Here is a 20,783-nt window from a genome sequence, read left to right on the forward strand (position 1 = left end):
TTTCAAAAGATAAAGAAAAATGGGAGCTGACCAATGTAATTTTTTCCTCAAAAAAAAAAAAAAAAGGATAAGTTGAAGTTTACAATAGTTTAAAAAATAACAATTTCATTAGATGGTAATTTGATATTATCCCAAACAAATGTCATGCATTTTCTTTTTGGATACTTTCTTTTCAAAAAATTAAAATTAAGTAAGACTCATTGGATTTGATTCTTGCTCACATGAGTAAAGTCATTTAACTACCAGTCATACTAGGCATTTAAAAAACTGGTAAATTATTAAGTAACCATAATCAAAATTCAAAATTGATATGCTAACAATTTAATTGCATCTTTTGAAGTGTTTAGCTTATAAAAATTTATAAGCACAAAATTCAAGTATATACTAACGCGTATACATCAAAATATTATTTTTTAGATAATTTTATTATGTAAAAAAAAAGACCATAGCACTTAATAGTCTAACATTAAAACATATAATTCAAATATATACATTTAGACTTATTTAAACTTCATTGAAATCCAAACCTATTTGTCGATCTCCTTTTTTTTCTTATATATTTATTAACGGGATTAAACTCTACTAAAGCTTTGAATTCAGAAAGTTAGAATTATTCTTGCTCAGGCAATTCTAAACTTACAAATTTGCAAGAAATAGTTTCAAGTAATACTTTAGAACAGACTTGTGTAAGAGGGGAAAAAAAAATCACAACACTATCGCCTCTGGAAATTGAGGAACTTAATTCCTAGACCAAAAACGAATGCAAATAGCATTGGAAACGCAACAACAACAAGTGCAACCACTCCAAGAAAATCATGTTTAAAACCAAAATAACTTCGCAAAAAATGCTTCACTGTTTCACCTGACTCGAGCCTGTCTTCTTTATCTCCATATTGTGATGCAATCAATCCGTACAACGTCCAAGCCAATGGGCATGCCCAATAGTACCATCTCCACCATATTGGAATCCTCTGTTATTGAGCAAGTCAAAAAGATTCAAGCAGATAATTAGTCAATCAGTCTTTTCTAAAAGCTACGGAAATGTTGCATTATTTATAACAGTAATGGAAATACTGCAGATACTTACTGGTCTTGGGATTATGAACCCAGAAAACACATTCCACAAGGCATAAAATCCAAACGACACAATGGCAGATATGTGGTGGTTTGGAGTCAAAGACACGGCCATCATGCCATAGAAGGTGAAGTACAAGAAGGTGAAGAACATGAAGAACAAATACCAAAAGAACTTTGCAGCAGTCCATTCAAACTGCATCATTGCATAGACTATAAGACCATATGTGACAGCTTGAACAAATATATAAGGAATCTCAATTAGAACCTGCAGAAAATACAAAAACATTCAGTAAAGAAACAGAAATAATTTTACATATGCAGTATGTCATTTGTCAGACAGTTTACTTGTGCGAAGGCATATGCCATGCCCGAATACATTCCAGCAGCTCTTTCTCTGTAGAAAACTGTTCTTTCAATAGCTACTACTGGCTGTACAGCCACAGCATTTAGGATACCAATGAAAAGAACAGCAGTATACATGGAACCCATTGCATTGAAGAGATCTTGTTGCTTTGTCCTGCAATTTGAAATGTCAAATTTAAGATTAATAGGCAAATTCAAGATTGACTATACTGCTCCAATTTCAAATTGTAACTCACATTTTAGTGCCCATGTCCCAGAACATTGTCCCAAACGTCAAGGATGTGATGGTCGTAGACAGAAACCTAACAGCAGTGTATGGTGGATTACGCCAGTATGACCAACGTTGTTTCCATAAGCAAGCCATACATTGGGTGAAAAATGACTGTGCGTATTGGGTATCGAAGTGGAGATCCTTTGAACCAGGAGCAGGCTTGCTTAAATCTTTGATCAGTGCTTTGTTTCTCCTGAAGCATAAGAAATACATCAGCAACAATTTTGAAAAAAAAACAAAACACTGACATGCCATCCTGTTGTTTGGATTCTAGCAGCGCATCATGAACCAACCTGTAGAGTTCTGAACTCTTGTAAATATCAGCAAAATCAATCCCCAAAGCTGTTTCTTGAGATGGACTGGTAACTTCTAACATCCAAGTTGCTGGATTATAACCATTTTTTATTTTACTAACTCCTGGATTTCCCTTCATATAAAGAAATATACTTGCATTAGGTAGTATCATTATGTTCTTCTAGTGGCTCTCTTCATAATGTTATTTGAAGTTTCTATTGTCTGTAATATGAAAATGTGTCATACTTCGAAATACTTGATAAGATGGCTAGAATGGCGACCCAATGGCCCAACATATATTTCTTGTCCCCCTCGCTTCAGCAGGAACAGCTGCAATGCCAAGTTAAATGATCATAATTAAATCACCGAGAGAAAAATATTAACTCTAGAATTGACATTTCTTACCTCATCAAAAGCTTCAAATATGTCTATGCTTGGCTGATGGATGGTGCAAACTACTGTTCTTCCCGTGTCTACTGTGTTCCTAACAGTTCTCATAACAATTGCAGCTGCTCTTGCATCTAGTCCTGATGTTGGCTCATCCATAAAAATGATGGAGGGGTTTGCCACAAGCTCAACGGCAATTGTAAGCCTCTTACGCTGCTCTGTTGAGAGACCATTTACACCGGGTAAACCAACCAGTGCTTGTCTCAATAGGTTCAACTCCACAAGCTCCATGACTTCCTCAATAAACATCTAAAAACCAAAGGTGAAACAAACAATTAGTATAAGGATGTCCAATAGTGCATTGAAGAATTCAAGCTGTTCCTCTTCACGATGACTCATTTGGCTTAATCTGTTTCTACTCTCAATGATACAAGTAGAAACAATGACAGAAAGTTTGCAAACCATCGGATTTCAGTACCAACCTTTCTTGTTTTGGAATCAACTTCAGGGGATAATCGAAGCCAGGCTGAGTAGAGTAAGGACTCATATACAGTAACTTGAGGAGAATGGATATCGTTTTGCTCACAGTACCCAGAAATACGAGCAAATGTTTCTTGCTTCTTTGGGTACCCAGATATTGTGATGTTCCCAGTAACATATCCGGTAGTTTTCCTACCAGCCAACACATCCATCAAAGTGGTTTTACCCGCACCAGTAACACCCATCAGAGCTGTCAGAACACCAGGTCTGAAAGCACCGCTAACACTATTTAAAAGTACCAATCTGTCGTCAAGAACACCTCGAAGTTTCATTTCCTGCAACGTGAAATCAAAACAATCCATCATGTCTGGAGAATGTAGTACTTAATCAAGATATGATCCAACTTTTGAAATATACCCCTTGGTTTCCAAATTATTGTTACCTGTGGCATGTCAACGGAGTATGTAACATCATCAAAGGTAAGGGAATGCGGTTCAAATGGAAGAACCATTCCTCTTCTCTTAGGTTGGTTGGCCTCAGTTATTGTTTCCAGGGACTGGGAGGAGGAATCTCTCCTCCTAATGTCATCCGCACTCCCTGCATTTTAAAATATTCAATTGTGATCAAAAGGTGTGCGCAAAACATATCATGCTTTTCTCAAAGGTATCAAAAGAGCCATATGACCTGAGGGTGTTATTTGACCAGAACTACTTGCATGGTTTGATAACTGAACAGTGCCCCCAGGTCGTTTATCTTGCTCATTACTTTGGGATTCCTCAGGTGTAACGGCCTGATTCTTATCAAATGCTGCACATATGAAAAAACTATATCAGAGAATGGCTCACTTTAAAAAGATCAAAACTGAAGAAGGTAAGAATACAGACAGTTGAGGAAACTTAGAGCCAAAGCAAATCCGATGTTGAATAGTATTATAAAACCAAGCAAAGCTCCCACTCCTAGCCAATACCAATAAGAATCAGTGAAGATCCCACGAGACTGCAAAACTTCAACTCCCAGTGGTTCAGTTGTGTTTGGCAGAATCTTTTTGCGAAAGAAGTTCAGACATTAGCACCTTCCTCAGCAGTAAATACATTAATACAAGGCTCATCCAATTCAAAGGCATTACCTTTCTCCAACTATGACCAAGAAACTCATTAACCGTTATTGCATTCTGAGCATACATCAGAGGTGAACACCAGTAAGCCCAAATCCACCATGATTTTATGTCCTCTGCATTATTAAACAAGAAAAGAAAGAATTTAGGTTAAACTTAAAAAAGATAAAGCTCTTTCTTTTCTACTTATTTACTTGTTATACCTCTGTTTAGGACAAAACCACCCAGTGCATAAAGCAGGAGTAATGCAAATGCACCAAATGTATTAGCAACAACCAGGTTCCTGCCTGTTGCAGCAATTAACCGGAACAATGCAGAAGCCATCTGGTTAACAAACAAGAGAAGCAAGTACTGCCTGAAAAACCTGCAGCAAGATAATTAGCTTTTAATACATTTGGGATTAATCGTCTCTCTAATGTTTGGCACTTTGCTTTTATAGTCTTACCTTCCAGCATTGGGATCAAAGCCAATTACATAATATGTTGAGAATACCCAAACAGCAACCTCTACAAATGAGATGGGGATCTTTGGGATCCATGTGGGAAAAGCATATGCCCATGAAGGATAGAATTGGAGGTCTCTTTGCTTGTAGAAAATGGGAAGCTTTGCAATGGTCATAGAAATCTCCGCCATTCCATTGAACATGATCATAATGATAATGAAGAATGTTGCACCAGCATAAATTACTCCATCAGTTACTGAATCTCGGTGCATCTTTGTTCTGAAGAAGAGTGTCATAGTAACCAGTGCTATAGTAGTAAGCTAGTACAGGAAAAAAAATAGTAAATCATTATCACTTCAAAGAAAAAGATTTGAAAATTTCAAGATTAACTAAGTAATTACTTGGAAGAGCTTGAAGAAATAGACAAATGAGTTCCGCTTCATCAGCAAAAGTTCTCTTGAGTTGCAAGCTTTCAACGACTCCTTTTTGCCAACACCATATTTTTTGGTTGTCAAAGCAGCTGGGTGGCTCTTTGTCTTATCAAATGGAATTCCAAGCTCATCACCAAGTATCTGTCCCACACTGAATGATTGGAATGCATCAGCAAATTCCTTGACTGTGACAAACCTGTAAGGTTCCTCTTTATTTGCCCAATACTGCTCCTGATCTTTCCTTGATGTCACCTGCAACATTTTCATTTTTCATGGAGATTCAATGAGAAGTTTCTCATCTTAGTCCTGTAATTTCTTTCATGGTTTTATTGAAAAATTTGAGAAGCAAAGATCATCTTTCAGGTTGGGGGGGACTCATATATGTTTTTGAAAAATCATAAAAAGAGCCCAATTAGGACATACTTCTTGCAAGAAGTCAGCAACACCTTTTCTTTCCGGACATTTGAAGCCCATGAATTCAAAAAACTCCAGTACGTGTTCTCGGGGACCCTGATACACAATCTGCCCATCAGATATTAAGATAATGTCATCAAATAGATCATATGCTTCTGGTGCTGGCTGTAGAAGAGAGATCAGAGTGGTTCCCCTAAGGATGTGAATGAATTGCCTAAGAGAATTCACAATTTGGAAAGTTGTAGAGCTGTCCAAACCCGTAGATATCTCATCCATGAAGAATGCTTGTGCTGGTCCAACCAGCATTTCACCTATAATTCAATCATTTAATTATCATATGCTTGAATTAATTTCTCTGCGTAATAGATATGGACTGATGAGTTTTGAAATTTGCCTGTTGTAACACGCTTCCGTTGTCCTCCTGATATGCCTCTTATCATTTCATCACCTACCATGGTATCAGCACAGACATCCAGACCTAGAATCTGTAAATTTATGATGAAATTTCATCAAAGTAGTGAAATTACATGTTCTCAACAGTAAATCATAAGTTTAGAGCTTTTCACGGTGATCTAACCTTTAGAATATAATCAGTGACCACACTGGCTTCTTGGCCTTCTGTTGCTGCAGCCTGTTACATGAAAATTGACAGTGAATCGATGATAATCAGAAGCTCAATCGTACTGGGTGTAACTCCATGATTATCAGATATCTACTTGTATTAACCAAAGAACACAAGATAAAAAGGCCAACTTCAAGTAAATGACTCAAGTGTTTGACATTGATGTTTATAGCCATTTTGTGTATAGTTTTTTGCAACTGTTTATCATTTGTAATAAATGGCTTCAGGTTCTCACCTTCATGAAGACGTCAAGATCAGGATCAGGCTTAATACCTGCTGCCTTCTCTCGTCTGGCCAACTCGGTTAGCATTTCTGCATTTTCCAAAAGAAATAACTATTACAATCAAAGAGAGGAAAAAAAAAAAAGAAATAGGAAAACGATCAAACCAACCATAACGGGATCCAACTCCCTGGCATCTAGCAGAGAAAGCCAAGGTTTCCCTCACGGTCATTTCGCCGATATGAACATCATGTTGACTGATATAAGCAGCTGTTCTCTGAGGTACAAATTCATCCATGTTGTGGCCATTATATGTCACCCTACCATAAAGCTACATAGAGACGTTTTCATTCACCAAATTAGAGACTAAAGCAAAGTGTGAACTCTCAATGGTCAATGCCAAATTCTTCAAGAATAATTAGTGCTTTTAACAATATAAAACAATCACCCTGAGGCTAGAATCAAGCTTCCCAGCCAAGGCCAACAGAAGTGTAGTCTTTCCCGAAGCTGGAGGACCCAAAAGCAATGTCATTCTGCAGCAAAAGACATGAATATAATTTGAAATTAAGGACTGCCCAAATATTCTAAATTTGTAACAAAAGACATGGACACAACAAAAACAGTAGTATTATTCAATTAAGTTCTCACCTGCCAGGTCTAATAATTCCGCTGACACCCTTGAGAATTGTTATATGTTTCTTTCTACTTGAAAGAATGTTAAGAGAGTTCAAAAGCCCCTTCAAACATTTACAGATTGTTAGAAGAGAAATTAACAAAATTACTTGACCATTGACCAGTTTTGAAAACAATTAATAAATTATATATGCAGGTGGGTACCTCAATTATGTTGGCACAGAAGTTAAAGAATGTTGGCAAGGCTCTACTTCCTACATATGCTTCTGCTTCAACTTTCAAATGCTCAAATCGAACTTCAATTTCGGGCATGCTAATTCCAACTCTGATAAAATCAAAAAATAAATCAAAGTACGACATACAAGAAAATAACAACTTCAGAAAGTAGAATACAACTGATAAATTTTCCCCCCAAATAAAAGTTTGAGAAGGAATGCATAATATGATTATCTGTTTTCACAAAGTATGGTATTAAAAGTGCGCTTGTGATTGAAGTTACACATCTGTATTTTTTAAAAGACAGTATTAAAATATTTGATAAATATTACTTTTTATAATTTAGAAGTTATACATCTGTATAATAAAAAAATTATTGTATATTTAATAATTTTATCAAAATTATTATTTAAATTTAAATTTATTACATATTATTAATTTTTCTTTCATAGTTATAATTTTTTTTACTCCACAGTTGTAATTTAAAAGCTACCGGAGCTAACTGTTGAGTTTGACATTACACGCTAATATTTAAACATAAAAGAAAACATATACACACACGTTAACTCAGCGCTTATAGAAACAAAGGTAATGCTGAAGCGGATTAATTAAAAATAATCAATTAACACAATAATCCCGCCTGGATTTATTGTGAATTCTATCACCCTAAGTTCAGCTTCCAGTTCCTTTCTAACATTTTTCTTTTGACAAAAAAAAATTAAAAATAATAAGTAATGGGAAACCATGAAAATTAATCATTAAAAAAATATACATACTTTTTATGAAAAATTAAGAATTAATATTTTTAACAGAACGTTATTTTAATAGTACTATAAAATATTATAGTTTTTTCAATGAGGTTTGGTTATAAAGAAAACAGAAATATTAAAAATCATGTTCTGATTATGCATCCTATGGCAACTTTCAAAATTTTCAACAGAAGGGGCAAATCTGTAACATATTGTATTGACATGCTTTTAAGAAAAATAATTTAAAAAATTGACTGTAACATTGTGTATTTTGGTAATAATATAAAAGGATTTTGGATCGCATCAGAGACTTGGAGTTCCGAAATTGAATGAATTAATATGTCTTCATTCCAGAATTTTATTGGCTTGGATTCTCGTTAAAAAAAAAAAAATTCATTAAGTATCAATGACTCAAAAAAATTAAGTTAAAATACTAAATAAAAATAGATTACCTTTTTTTATTCCAGAGGAAATGCATATTTTTTTTCCGAATCCTTTTAACTAATTGTACAGAATAATAATATCATTAGGGTAGATACACAAGTGTAATGCTTAGGCAGGTGAGAAGGGAATTGTATTATTAAGCCAATATACAAAACAAATAATACTCTTTTGGACCTTGACAATATTTTTTCTTTTTTTTTTTCTAATAAAGATATAATTTGTATAATTTTAAATTTATCTAGCCATCATTAAATGCTAACTTAACTTTCAATATCTACAATTGATTATTTGAAAATTAATGACTAAAAAGGTGTGTCAAAAATTTAAATTCAAGTAGTCCCACCCTTTGATTTTAATTTTATTAATCTCATAAATAATAAGAATTTCATTTACTAAGGGTTTTCCTCACCTTTACTTTGTAGCCTAACCATGATTTTATTTCAACAAAAGACAAAATAATGAAAGAAGAAAAAAATTTGGAAGAGTATAACACAAAACAAGTGAATTTGAGGGGACCAAAAATATAAAATTCGTATTAAAAAATACTAAACAACTTGAGTCAAAATCTTTTTTTTTTTTAAATTATTTTCACTCAGGAAGCTATACTCCAAGTGTTGAGAACCAAGTTGTTAAAACTTCACAAAATTCATTGAGCATCCATGAAGGTCCAATGAAAAGGGTAAGAAATAAAAAAATGAAAGAAGTATTAAATGGATTATTTGAGCATATCTTAAATTCATGTCTTGTTCAAGACATTAATTTGCTTGAACTGAGTATTCAAGGTAATCAATGCTTTATCAATGTTATTCAATCTTTTACATCTGATTTAGAGTGATTTGCATGAAAAATAAATAAGGCATTATCAAATTAGAAAGAAAAATCAAGCCCAATACTTGTTTCTTAATCTATTTTAAAACAAGATCTTTTATTTCCTTTTCATTTTGGAATCTTTTATTTCTTTTTTATTTTAGAATCAACAAGATCTTTTATTTTAGATTCAGCTATATAAACCCATGTCTATTGAAAATTTTAGATTTGATTTTATAATAATAACGAGAGCTTTTCTTTTTACTTCTTCAAAGAACTTTTAGAACTTATCAATATTTCATCTTGTGCCTTTCTTAACTTATCACTCACAATCTTTCTTTTCTTACTTGAATGTACTGTCAACCCTAGATTTCTTATACCATTGATTTTTATATTTATAGTAAAGGGTCAAGATCTTGATTTTATGGTTATTTGAATATGAATTTGATCGATCATTGAAGAAAGAACCTCGTTGAGCATAGAGTCTCATTTATTTTTGTGAGGTTAACATCACCAGACTACATAGTTTCATCCTATCATATTCGGCCCTAGCTAAGTTTTTCTACATCTTTTTTTGAAAAAAAAAATGTATAGAAGTGGGTAAAGTCTAAATTGAGCTTTTAGTCTCGCTGCTCCAGTGGTTAAAATAATAATAATAATAATTATGTAAGTTGAAAAAAACAAAATTTTACCTATCAAAACGGTTCTTAAGTTTCAACAAGAACTTCTCATTATCAACATCTGGGACTTTGACCAATTTATCAATCAACAGTTGCCTTTCTTGCAGTCCAAGATTGTCTACGTCAATTTCATTACCATGCCCACTTGGAGTGCTCAGTAATCCTTTCCTCAAACGATTATAAGTAGGCAATTTCTCAAGAGCAGCCCATTTTAGAGCCTCCTCATCGTCAACTTCATCTCTTCTTGAAGACCTCGAAAATGCACCCTCAGAAGCGCTTCCCCATCTGGAAGCACTTCTACGTAAACTAGTAGTTGTTCTGTAAATGTCACCACTCTCCATAACAAGTAACAACTCAGGCTAAAAGCTATAGCTCTCTAGCTCATCAAAACGCAAAAAGAAGAGATTTCTCTTTTTGACAATGCCACTTTCAGGAACAGAGAAGTTATAAAGCATTATCCGTTGTGCAATGTTGAATTATTGATCATCAGCATGATATAATATGGCTGTCAAAATAGGCACTTGCACATTCGTCCAATATTTGCATTATACGTACGTCTGTGCTGGCTATAAGTTAATTAGTATTGTTAGTTTTTTACTAAACACTAAAATATATCTTTGTTTCAATCATTCAGATGTTCTATTTTGATTTTTTTTCAACTTAAGACAAAACAAAAATTGACAATTTTATTTTTAACTTAATTATTAGAACCACTTATAGATTTATTTGATTTTAGTCAAATTCACACCTATTTTGATTTCACAAAAGAAAACTACTTATTAAGTTCATGTTACTAGAAGAAAACTATTTATTAAGTTCATGTTACTAGAAGATTATTTTTTATTTTTATCAAATTCATACCTAATCGTGTGGGATGTTGAAAAATTTAGCTGTTCTTTAAAAGAAAATGTTTCTCATAAAAAGCTCCAACAAAGGAAGAATGATGGATATATTATTGCTATTTAATTACCTCATAATTGCTAATGCAGTCTTGTTAAATTACCAGGCCAAAAATTGATGTACCAAATTATCTTACAAAGTTATTAAAATTTTAATTATATTGCCTCTTAATTACTTTTAAAAAGAGAGAGAGAGAAACCCCTTAAACTCAGCTCTATCGAGAACTTATATGCATGGGATTTTGATTTCTGCATCTAGAAGGTTCTATTACAATTTAATCATTATTGTCAATCTCGTTTTAACACTTATCGTCCTATGCACATATTTAATTTTATACATTCAAATCAAGTGTAAAGTTCTCATTTTCTTCCAATGTGCGACGTTAATATTTTGAAATACTAATAAAACTCTAACAATTTCCACAAACGATGTATGGACGAATCACAACACTCAGACTTGGCTACATAAATTTTTATTAAAATAATGCCGACCAGACAAGACTTGGAAAAATTTCGGCTATAAGTGATGTCCAGGAGACATGACACCAAAACTTAATCAAGATGAGTTGAACATCCATGAATACTCGAACAAATTTCCTCCAAAGTTGATTCAGTGAGTAAAAGACACCAAGACTTGGGGGTAACAGCAAGCTAGACTGATTCGTACACAACACATAATTTCAATGAACAAGAACAGGCATCATTCTCTATTATTAGTGGCAAAAATTACTCCAGAATTACAGAGGAGATTTCACTCTTTACATGATGTCAAGATGCTCTAATACGATCATGATAGGGATCGTTATACTGAGTTAAAGAACCCTCATTGACCAGCATCCTTATATAGCAAAAAGCTGCATGCGTAATGGTCAATAAGCACTTGTTCAAATAGTTAGTTATCCAAACTAACTTACTTTCCAACTCAGCAGTGATGGGCCCACACCTTCCATGTCAACAACCACTACAGCAAACTTTGGCGCCACTCACAACCGAATTTTGAATTAGTCTGGAACAAATCTCGATTTACAAACTACTTAAAATTCATACAACTCTTTTAGGTTTTTGAATTGTACTCCTCTACAATATTTTTTTTAGAACTATTTTCAGATCAGAATCGGACAGGAACCTTACTGTCTTCACTATTAATTTGTAAAACATAATTAAGCTTGCTTAAATCTTCAATGAGAGCTTTGTTTCACCTGAAAACAAAAACATTAATTGGCATTCTGTTGGACGAACTTAGGAAACCTTGAAAGTGATTTTGAAAATCTAAAAGCTAATTTTGGTTTTTGGTTTAAAAAAGAAATCAAAATCACTTTTGTTAAAATCAGCTCCTCCTACAGCTGATTTTGAAAATGAAGGATGGAGTAGGTTTTAAATTTTGATTTGAGAATCAACTTTATCCTTTAATGCAGTTCCATAAATATCTTTATAATTATTATCTAAACCCAAAATTATCCTTATTCAAATTGGAAATAATTTTAATAATCTTTTATTATAATTCAAGTTTCGTTTACCTTATTTCCACTTCATATATATTTTACATTACATCAAAAGTTCTCTACGGCGGCAACAATGCAAGATAGGGTACTTGAGTCATCCCTTTTTCATGCATATTCAGTGACAGTACTTTTTCATGCATATCCTTTCATTCATCACATTTTCATGCATATTCAATGTAATTTTTATTACAATATTTGTTGTTTATCTTGTTTGGGTTTCTTTATTTGTAAAATATTTCATGCATATGCCATTGCAACGTTTTTATTTTCTAAAAAATTTAGATCATGTTTGGAATTGAGGTGCTGTAACTTTTAAGTTACAACTGTTGTGGAAAAAAAAGTTGTAACTATAAAATAAAAATTAATATGTAGTAAATATAAATTTTAAAATAATTTTAACAAAATTATTAAAAATATAATAGATTTTGCATTAAACAAGTGAAAAATTATATCAGCATAGCTTTCAAATTGCGGCAACTAGTGTTTACCAAACAGTTCAGTACTGTAGCTTTTAAACTTCAGCTGCCCAACTTCAATCTCAAATGCACCTTTAATGCCTATGCAATTGCAATATTTATTATATGTTATGTTGTCTAGTTCATGTATATGGACTATGAGTGTTTGTGATTTTTAGTTTTTACGCTAATTGTCAAAAATTTTAAAGAATATTATTTTCAATAATAAAATATTATTATTTATTGTCACTTTTTTTACTGTATATTGTATCCGCATTTTCTTTTCTTTTTTGTTCATTATAATTTTTAAAGTAGTGTTTGTATTAAAATATTTTCAAAATGATGTAGATGGACATAAATAAGAAATTTGTCAATCAAACTGAAACTAAAATTGTACCATGAGGTAAGGCAACATGGGACAGTGAGACTGTATCAATTTTTTGTAATTTATGTATCGTAGAGTTGAGGAAGGACGTTGCCCTGGGACTCATTTTACTAAACTAGGATGGGAAAATTTGGTCAAAAACTTTTGTAAGGCGACGGGAAGAGAGTACAATAAATTACAATTGAAAAATAACTGGGCCACACTAAAGAATGATTGAAAATTATGGAAGGATTTTGTTGGAAAAGAAGCTGGTGTATGATGGAATATACAAAACAAAACGATCGATGCATCTCCAGAATGATGGTAGAGTAAATTGAAGGTACATATATCAATTAATAGCTTTTAATATAGTTTGATTAATTTTTTCACAACTCGTCTAAATATGATTTATTACGTGCAGGCAAATCCTAAAGTAGAAAAATTTCGCAAGGAAGGCGTTGATAAAGAAATTGAGGGAAAGTTAGATAGGATGTTCATAAACATCACAGCTACTAGCAATAAAGCTTGGACACCTTCTTTTGGAGTAACTCCACTTGATGATTATGAAGATTCCAATAATGATGAAATATTTCGAGTTGAAGAAAATAGTGATTCTGACAAGGATATGCAAATTTAGTATACTTACCACTTAACAAGTGCTAAAGAGAAAAAAGACAAAAGAGCAGTTGGACTACATAGCACACAAGCTAAAAGAATAAAGAGAGGAAGAAAAGGTTGATAATGGAGGGGGGAAGGTTGGGGGTGCTATAAAAATATTACAACAAATTGCATGTCTTGTTGAAGTAGTTGAGAATAGAAGTTCTACATTAATAAACTTACAAAAAGAAATGAATGGCTACAGTATTGTCGAAGCGAAGAAGATGGTTGAAGCTATTCCTGGGGTTGAGATTAGGGACAACGTATGGTGGTTTGCAACATAACTTTTTATTCATAAAGAGAAAAAGGAGAATTTTTTTTTTGAATTCGAAAAAGGAGATGTTTGAAACCATGAAAGAACCTCAAATTATGATGAACTAGTTTACTATGAGCAATCACAATATTTTTACTCTTAAGTATTACATGATTAATTACTCTTCTCTTCTAATAGTAATAAGGGATTATCTTTTTTTGTTATTTTTTTTATGATGTTTTAAGGTACAATTAATTGGTCATTTAAATATATGGCACTAAATTATTATTTGTTTTGAATGTTTGTCAAATCTTTTTTATTTCTTTTTTTTAATTCATGCTAGATGATATAGGTTTAAATTATTGATTACAAGTTTTGTGTATAATATGGACATGCTAGATGATGAGTAGGACTGTAGGAGTTTGATGGTATCATATCCACTTTTATGATTGCTATTGATTATTATTATAGGACATGTATTCATAAAAAACCTTGCATGAATTCTTCAAAAATCAGGTAATATCTAGTTGATGTGAATAGTAAAAGGGGAAGAAACTCAATGTCATAGGATGTTTAGGATGGAGAAATATGTATTTTTTAGATTATGTAATGAATTGGAAATAAATTACGGGCTAAAAGGCTCAAGAAGAGTGAGTGTTGCTGAGGTATTAGGAATGTTCTTGTATACTGTAGGACATGGTGTGGGAAATAGATTGGCCACAATAACGATTCCAACACTTTAGTGAGACCGTGAGTAGATATTTTGATGAAGCACTATATGCTGTTTATCGCTTATCTGTAGATTTGATCCTTAGTTTAAAGATATTCCTGAAAAAATATTGAGAGATTTTAGATATATGCCTCACTTTAAGGTAAATGATGTATCGATTACACTTTTACACTTTATAAAGTTGTAATTATTATTGACACGTACTTTTGTATTGTAGTTTCAGAATTGTATCGATGCTATAGATGGCACACATATTCAAGTTTCTATAACTCTTGAGGATCAAATAACATACATTAGTCGGAAAGGCATACCAACTCAGAACATAATGACTGCATGTAACTTTGATATGCAGTTTATATTTGCAATTGCAGGTTGGAAAGTAAGAGCTCAAGACACAATGATATTTTTATCAACTCTACGTAACCCTATTTTGAATTTTCCTAAACCATCTCGAGGTTTGTCATTTTTACATTATTTTTCTTCTTATTTTTATCAAAATTTTCTCCAATATTTTTCTTAAATTTTTCTTAGTTTTCTTAAGTTTATCTCCAATAGTTTATTTTTCTCCAATATTATTAAAATTATATCTTAAATATTTAGGAAAATACTATTTAGTGGATGCAAGGTACTTAAAAATGAGGGTCTTTTTAAGGCCATATAAAGGTGGAAGATATCACCTTCCATATTTTCGTAGAAGCAGCCAACCAACAAGCTATCAAGAGGTGTTCAATCATGAACACTCGTCACTTAGAAGTGTAATAGAGTGCACTTTTGGTGTATGAAAAAAAAAATGAAAGATTTTAACGGACATGCCTAGCTATCCATTCAATAAACAAGTAAAGATAGTTATTGCAACCATGACATTACAAAACTATATAATAAGACATGCACAACATGATAAACATTTTGAGAAGGAAGAAAATGAGCACAATGATTACACCAATGAAGAGATAGAAGTGAGGTCAATGATGGACAAGAAGGTGAAGAAGAAACACATATTAACAACGGAGCCAAAGCACAAAAAATGGAAGTTCTAAGAAATAATATTGCTGCAAGTTTAATGACAATATAATATTGCATGACAATTTATTATTTGTTTTCTTTTTGAGTTTTTGTAGCTCATTACATCTTTTTTATGTTTATTTTTTTAGAGCACCTTGTTATGCTTTGATTGATTTTATTTTATTGAAAATTGTAGATGATTTTTTAATTATCAATTTTTTTAAGATTAAAAAAAGAAATAAAATCAATATAGTATAAATTTTATTTTTAGTTAAATTTATTATAATACACAATTAAAGGTATTGTATGTATCATGACCCAACCCAGACCTGCCAAGATATTGTCCGCTTTGAGTCTTAATAAGGCCCGCACTGTTTTGTTTCTAGGACGCTCATACATCCCACAACGCATCTTATCAATTAAGGTGTGTATCACCCTTTATAAACACAGCATCTCTCCCGTACTTTGTCAATGTGAGATTCGTTTAAGGTGTTACATACACCCCCTTTAGAGACTCGGCGTCCTCGCTGAGATTTATCATACCATCGCTCAAAAGGACACACGAAACTGCTCTAACACCATTTGTCATGACCCAACCTAGACCTGGCAATATTTTGTCCTCGTTGGGCCTTAACAATGCCCACATGATTTTTTTTTTTGGGCGTCCATACACCCTAAAATATGTCTTGCCAACTAAGGCGTGGTTCACACCTTATAAACCCAACATTTCTCCTATGTTTTTCCGATGTACGATTCGCCTAGGGTGTTACATACACTCCCCCTAGGGACTTAGTGTTTTCATTGAGATTTGCCCCACCATTGCTTAAGAGGACATGCGGAGCCACTCTGATATCATTTGTTATGACCCAACCTGGACCTAGCGAGATATTATCCACTTTGGGCCTTAAAAAGGCTCGCATGATTTTGTTTCTAGGACGCCCATACACTCCAAAACATGTCTTGCCAATTAAGGTGTGAAGCACCCTAGGTGAATCCTGCATCGGCAAAACACAGGAGAGATGTTGGGTTTATAAGGGGTGATTCACATTTTAACTGGCAAGACGCGTTTTAGGAGTGTGGGGCAAACCTCAACGAGGACACCGAGTCCCTAAGAGGGGTGTATGTAACACTCTAGGTGAATCCCACATCGACAAAATACAAGTGAGATGCTGGGTTAATAAGGGGCGATTCACACCTTAATTGGTAAGACACATTTTGGGGCTTATGGGCACCCTAGAAAAAAAAATTGTACAGGCCTTATTAAGGCCCAAAGCGGACAATATCTTGTTAGGTTTGGGTTGGGTCATGACGGATATGTAGCACCTTAGGCGAATTCCATATCGACAAAGCACGAAAGAGATGCTGGGTTTATAAGAGGTGATCCACACCTTAATTGGTAATATGCGTTTTGAAGTGCATGGGCACCACAGAAATAAAATCGTGTGGGCTTTGTTAAGGCCTAAAACAGACAATATCTTGTCAGGTCTAGGTTAGGTCATGATAGATGGTATTAGAGCATCTCCGCGTGTCCTCTTGAGTGATGGTGCAACAAACCTCAACAAGAATGCTGAATACCTAAGGAAGGGAGTATGTAACACCCTAATCGAATCCCACATTGGCAAAGCACAATAGATGTGTTGTGTTTATAAGAGGTGATTCATACCTTAATTGGCAAGATGCATTTTGGGGTGTATGGGGGCCCTAGAAACAAAACTGTGAGGGTGTTGTTAAGGTCCAAAGCAGACAATATCTTGGCAGGTCTGAGTTGGGTTATGACAACCTCATATTATCATTCAACACAAACTCCAAGAAAAGATCTTCATTTTATTGACCACCATTAACACTCATCCAACACGATTCCTACAATAATGATTAAGGTTGATATTTCATAAAGAATAAAACTTTTTAAATATTAATCTGAAGAACAAAATTATAATAATGAAATAATCCATGCATTAAATTAAAGAATAATAGTTCATACAAAATTATAATAAGTAGATATTAATTCATGCATTAAGTTAAAGAAAATTCAATCAAAACCATAACAACTTTATAAGTATATTTTTAGATTTAATTTTTTTAATTGAAATTAAATTAAAAAATAATTAAAAAGGTATGAATATCCACAAGATATTTAGCTAATACTAAGTCCACCTGTAACCTAGTATGAGTTTTAATTTATAATACGAAACCCACATGTAACCCACAAAATTATCCGTAGCGGGTGGGTTTGTGGGTTTGTGGATACCATTGCCATCCATACAGCAGGGATGCCTAACTTATCCGATTATTTTCCTGTGCTAAAAATTCTTGACCTGGACGGTATAAGGCGTTGTATTACAAGCTATTCTAACTGGATGTTGGAGCTGGTTGATCGCTTGACTGATCAACATTTGAAGTAAAGACAAGAATATGGTTACACCGAATCTAACGATATGCCAGATACTCTTCTCAGTATCATTGAAAGTAAGAGCTTGGAAATTGATAGAAATTATATCAAACATTTGATAATGGTAATATTTCTATTTTTCCTTCTCTCTTCCCTTCTTTCTTTTGTTTTAAATTTCTTTTTCAGTACATAAAAATGTTTAGAAACGTCGCTACTTTGTAGAATACTATTAATTACAAAAGCTAGAAACAATTTATATACTTATATAAAGTGTGAGTTCACACTTTATAAAATACAGATGTCCACACTTTCTTATATTTATCTTTATATTTATATTTATTTATTTATTTATGAGTATCAACAGTTATTTACATTTGGTAGTTATCTTATCGGTCAAAAAATTACGATAACATAACAGGATTTGTTTGTTGCAAGGATTGGCACGACTTCAAGTATGCTGGAATGGGCATTGGCAGAAACACTTCGCAATCTAGAGGTTCCTATCGAAATCTCGTTTAGAATTAGAACAAACAATTTGCAATGCCAACCCAATTGAGGAATCAGACATCATATCACTCGGTTGCCACAGGCATTAGTCAAAGAAACCTTCAGATCGCACATAGGAACTCCCTTATTACTCCCTCGGCATGCCCTGGTAGCCATAAAAATTGTTGGCTTCATGGTGCCAAAAGACTCACAACTTCTTGTCAATGCATGCCGGCTATAAGAAAAATTCAAAGCACATGGGATAGCCCTCAATCTTTTATCCTAGAGAGGTTTTTGTGGACTATTTTGATGTCAAAGTCAAAATTTTGAGCTAATCCCCTTTAGATGTGGGCGACAAATATGTCCTAGGTTGCCATTAGCAATCAAAATGTTACATGTAATATTGGTTCACTTATTGACTCTTTTGATTGGAAGCTCAAAGATAAAATTTCACCAGAGACCATGTGTAGTGACCATCAAGCCTTTTCAACCAAACTAGACTGATCTAGTGAGAGTCAATGCAAGTTGCACAAACCCAAGATCTAATTAGATAAACTCACTTATTAACAAAAGAACAAGAACTGAATCATGAACAAAAACTAGAACCAAGAAACCCACAGAAACTAAGATTTTACGTGGTTCAGCTGAGCATGGAATGCTCAGATTTCATCCACGGGAGAAGCCTCAAGATGAGCTTTATTGAATCAACAATGAAGATTGTTACAGAGCCTTACACCAGACTTTACAGAGAACAAGATAACACTTTCTCTCACACAAAACCCTCACTTCAAGACTCACGAATCAAAAATGAACTTGCCCCAAAAAACAGGCCTTTATACCCTGTTTAGATAGCCAGCTTGATTTCCAGATTGTACAGATTATTGACACATGGTTAACAACCTTTAACGAACTCGGAACAACCTTCATCACATGCTTCCTCATGTGGTTACTTAAACTGATATCCAAAACGCGCTCCATCCCTGTTGTTTTGTCTAATTCGTTTTCTGTTATAAATCAGCTGAGCAGCACGTGAGCTAATGAAGCTTTTACAGTTCCAAAACGCAGCCGTTTCTGGAAAACAAACTTGATTCACCACCTCACACCATGGATATCACTCAACCCTTTCATATTGCCCCTGTTGTCATTTAGTTCCTCATTTTTTTCTTTTATTTTCCTGTTTCTTTCAATAGTGTAGTTAACCTGTATAGACAGATCTCATCCATATTAATAGAAACTTGTGGTGCCAGAAAATAATATACTCTTTTAACACTTTTTTATGTTTTCCGTTAGATATGTGAATAAAGCCTTTGCTATAGTGTATATAGCTTTGATCATAGCGATCGGTTCTCGTCAAATAGCTACATAATAATTCTACAAAGCTTCTGCATAATTATCGTCAAATTGAGTTGCCATCCACTACAGTCGTCAACTGAAAAATATCTCCGCTTTAGAACCATACATCAGATGAAAATCTCATACCCTCTTTCCTTGTGTGCCTATCGAGAATAATATGTGGAATTAAAAAAAGATTTAAATATTTTCATTATGATCTAAGTGGGCCGAATGTTTTTATAAAAAAAAAAAAAAACTTTAGTCAATCGTCTTGCAATTAAAAGGGCATTTATTTTAATACCTAGTGTGTTCATAATTTTTTTTTTTTAAATAGGAGTAGACAAAGTCCAAATTGATTTTTGAGCCGCCTTCCTCTGCGATAATTTAAATAATATGAGTGACCTGCAAGATAATTTGAAAAATAAAACTTGTAGCAATCTTCGCACTTTAATCCAATGGTCAATTATATTTTCAGCATGATAAAATTTTCTTTCAGGCATTTGCATTTAAAATTATTCGGACTAAAAATCAGACTTATTCTGATATCAGAAAAATTTAGACCTATTCAAAATTTGTAGCCTTTTTTTTTTTTTTAATGTTTCTCTATCCATCTATTATTATTGATGTTCTCATCTACCTAAGGAGCTGGAGTCCGAGTTGCTTTGGCAAATCACAATTTGCGACGTTCCATATAGATCCAGGCATCCAGCTTTCACAAATAATGTTCACTCTTCAATGATTAAATGTTAAGCACATGATATGTAATTCAAACAAATATTTCTTGTCCATGTATTACAATCTTATCAGTTCATAACCGCATGAAGTCTATTAAATATCACCCAAATAAAATAGTTTATTAATGCTTGGAATTCAGAAAGTGAGGAAAGTTATTGCCCATATGAATCATTAAAAGGCTTGATTAAGGAGTGGCAGAGCTACATAAGTACATATACCTCAAGCCTCAAGAGACTTGGAAGAGAATAAAAACACCCTATGACAAAATAGTTTCCGTATTTATGCTTTCCAAGTAATAGTTTTTAGAACACACTTTTGCAGCAAGAGGAAAAAAA

At 33.3% G+C, this 20,783-nt stretch overlaps 1 protein-coding gene across 6 annotated transcripts; it reads right to left on the reverse strand.

Annotated features, from left to right (window-relative positions):
• Positions 1-713: 713 nt before the first annotated feature.
• LOC18035829 (pleiotropic drug resistance protein 1) lies at positions 714-11,493 on the reverse strand. 6 transcript variants are annotated; one of them, XM_024181313.1, is made up of 25 exons: positions 11,485-11,493; positions 9,657-9,979; positions 6,953-7,073; positions 6,764-6,852; positions 6,564-6,648; positions 6,287-6,446; positions 6,131-6,207; positions 5,851-5,904; positions 5,668-5,758; positions 5,283-5,584; positions 4,830-5,111; positions 4,432-4,748; positions 4,190-4,350; positions 3,999-4,102; positions 3,757-3,913; positions 3,584-3,679; positions 3,315-3,469; positions 2,875-3,207; positions 2,411-2,701; positions 2,252-2,335; positions 2,005-2,138; positions 1,677-1,904; positions 1,423-1,594; positions 1,088-1,342; positions 714-971 (listed from the first exon to the last, which is right to left on the reverse strand). In XM_024181313.1, the coding sequence occupies exons 1-25, from the start codon at positions 11,491-11,493 to the stop codon at positions 714-716; spliced, it is 4,338 nt and encodes a 1,445-aa protein (XP_024037081.1). The 6 variants fall into 6 exon arrangements, with proteins under 6 accessions (XP_024037081.1, XP_024037079.1, XP_024037084.1 ...); XM_024181311.1 differs by having other exon boundaries at positions 3,557-3,679; XM_024181316.1 differs by lacking the exon at positions 11,485-11,493 and having other exon boundaries at positions 3,315-3,447; positions 3,631-3,679; positions 9,657-9,985.
• Positions 11,494-20,783: the final 9,290 nt, after the last annotated feature.

Source organism: Citrus clementina, unplaced genomic scaffold (genome assembly GCF_000493195.1).
Source record: "Citrus clementina cultivar Clemenules unplaced genomic scaffold, Citrus_clementina_v1.0 scaffold_7, whole genome shotgun sequence".
Classification (NCBI taxonomy): domain Eukaryota; kingdom Viridiplantae; phylum Streptophyta; class Magnoliopsida; order Sapindales; family Rutaceae; genus Citrus; species Citrus x clementina.

Coding starts and splice junctions, on each gene's coding strand:
- LOC18035829 (XM_024181311.1), bottom strand. Junction 2,702..2,874: donor TTGATTCCAAAACAAGAAAG/GTTGGTACTGAA, acceptor TTTGGTTTTTAG/ATGTTTATTGAGGAAGTCAT. Junction 1,595..1,676: donor TGGGACATGGGCACTAAAAT/GTGAGTTACAAT, acceptor TTCAAATTGCAG/GACAAAGCAACAAGATCTCT.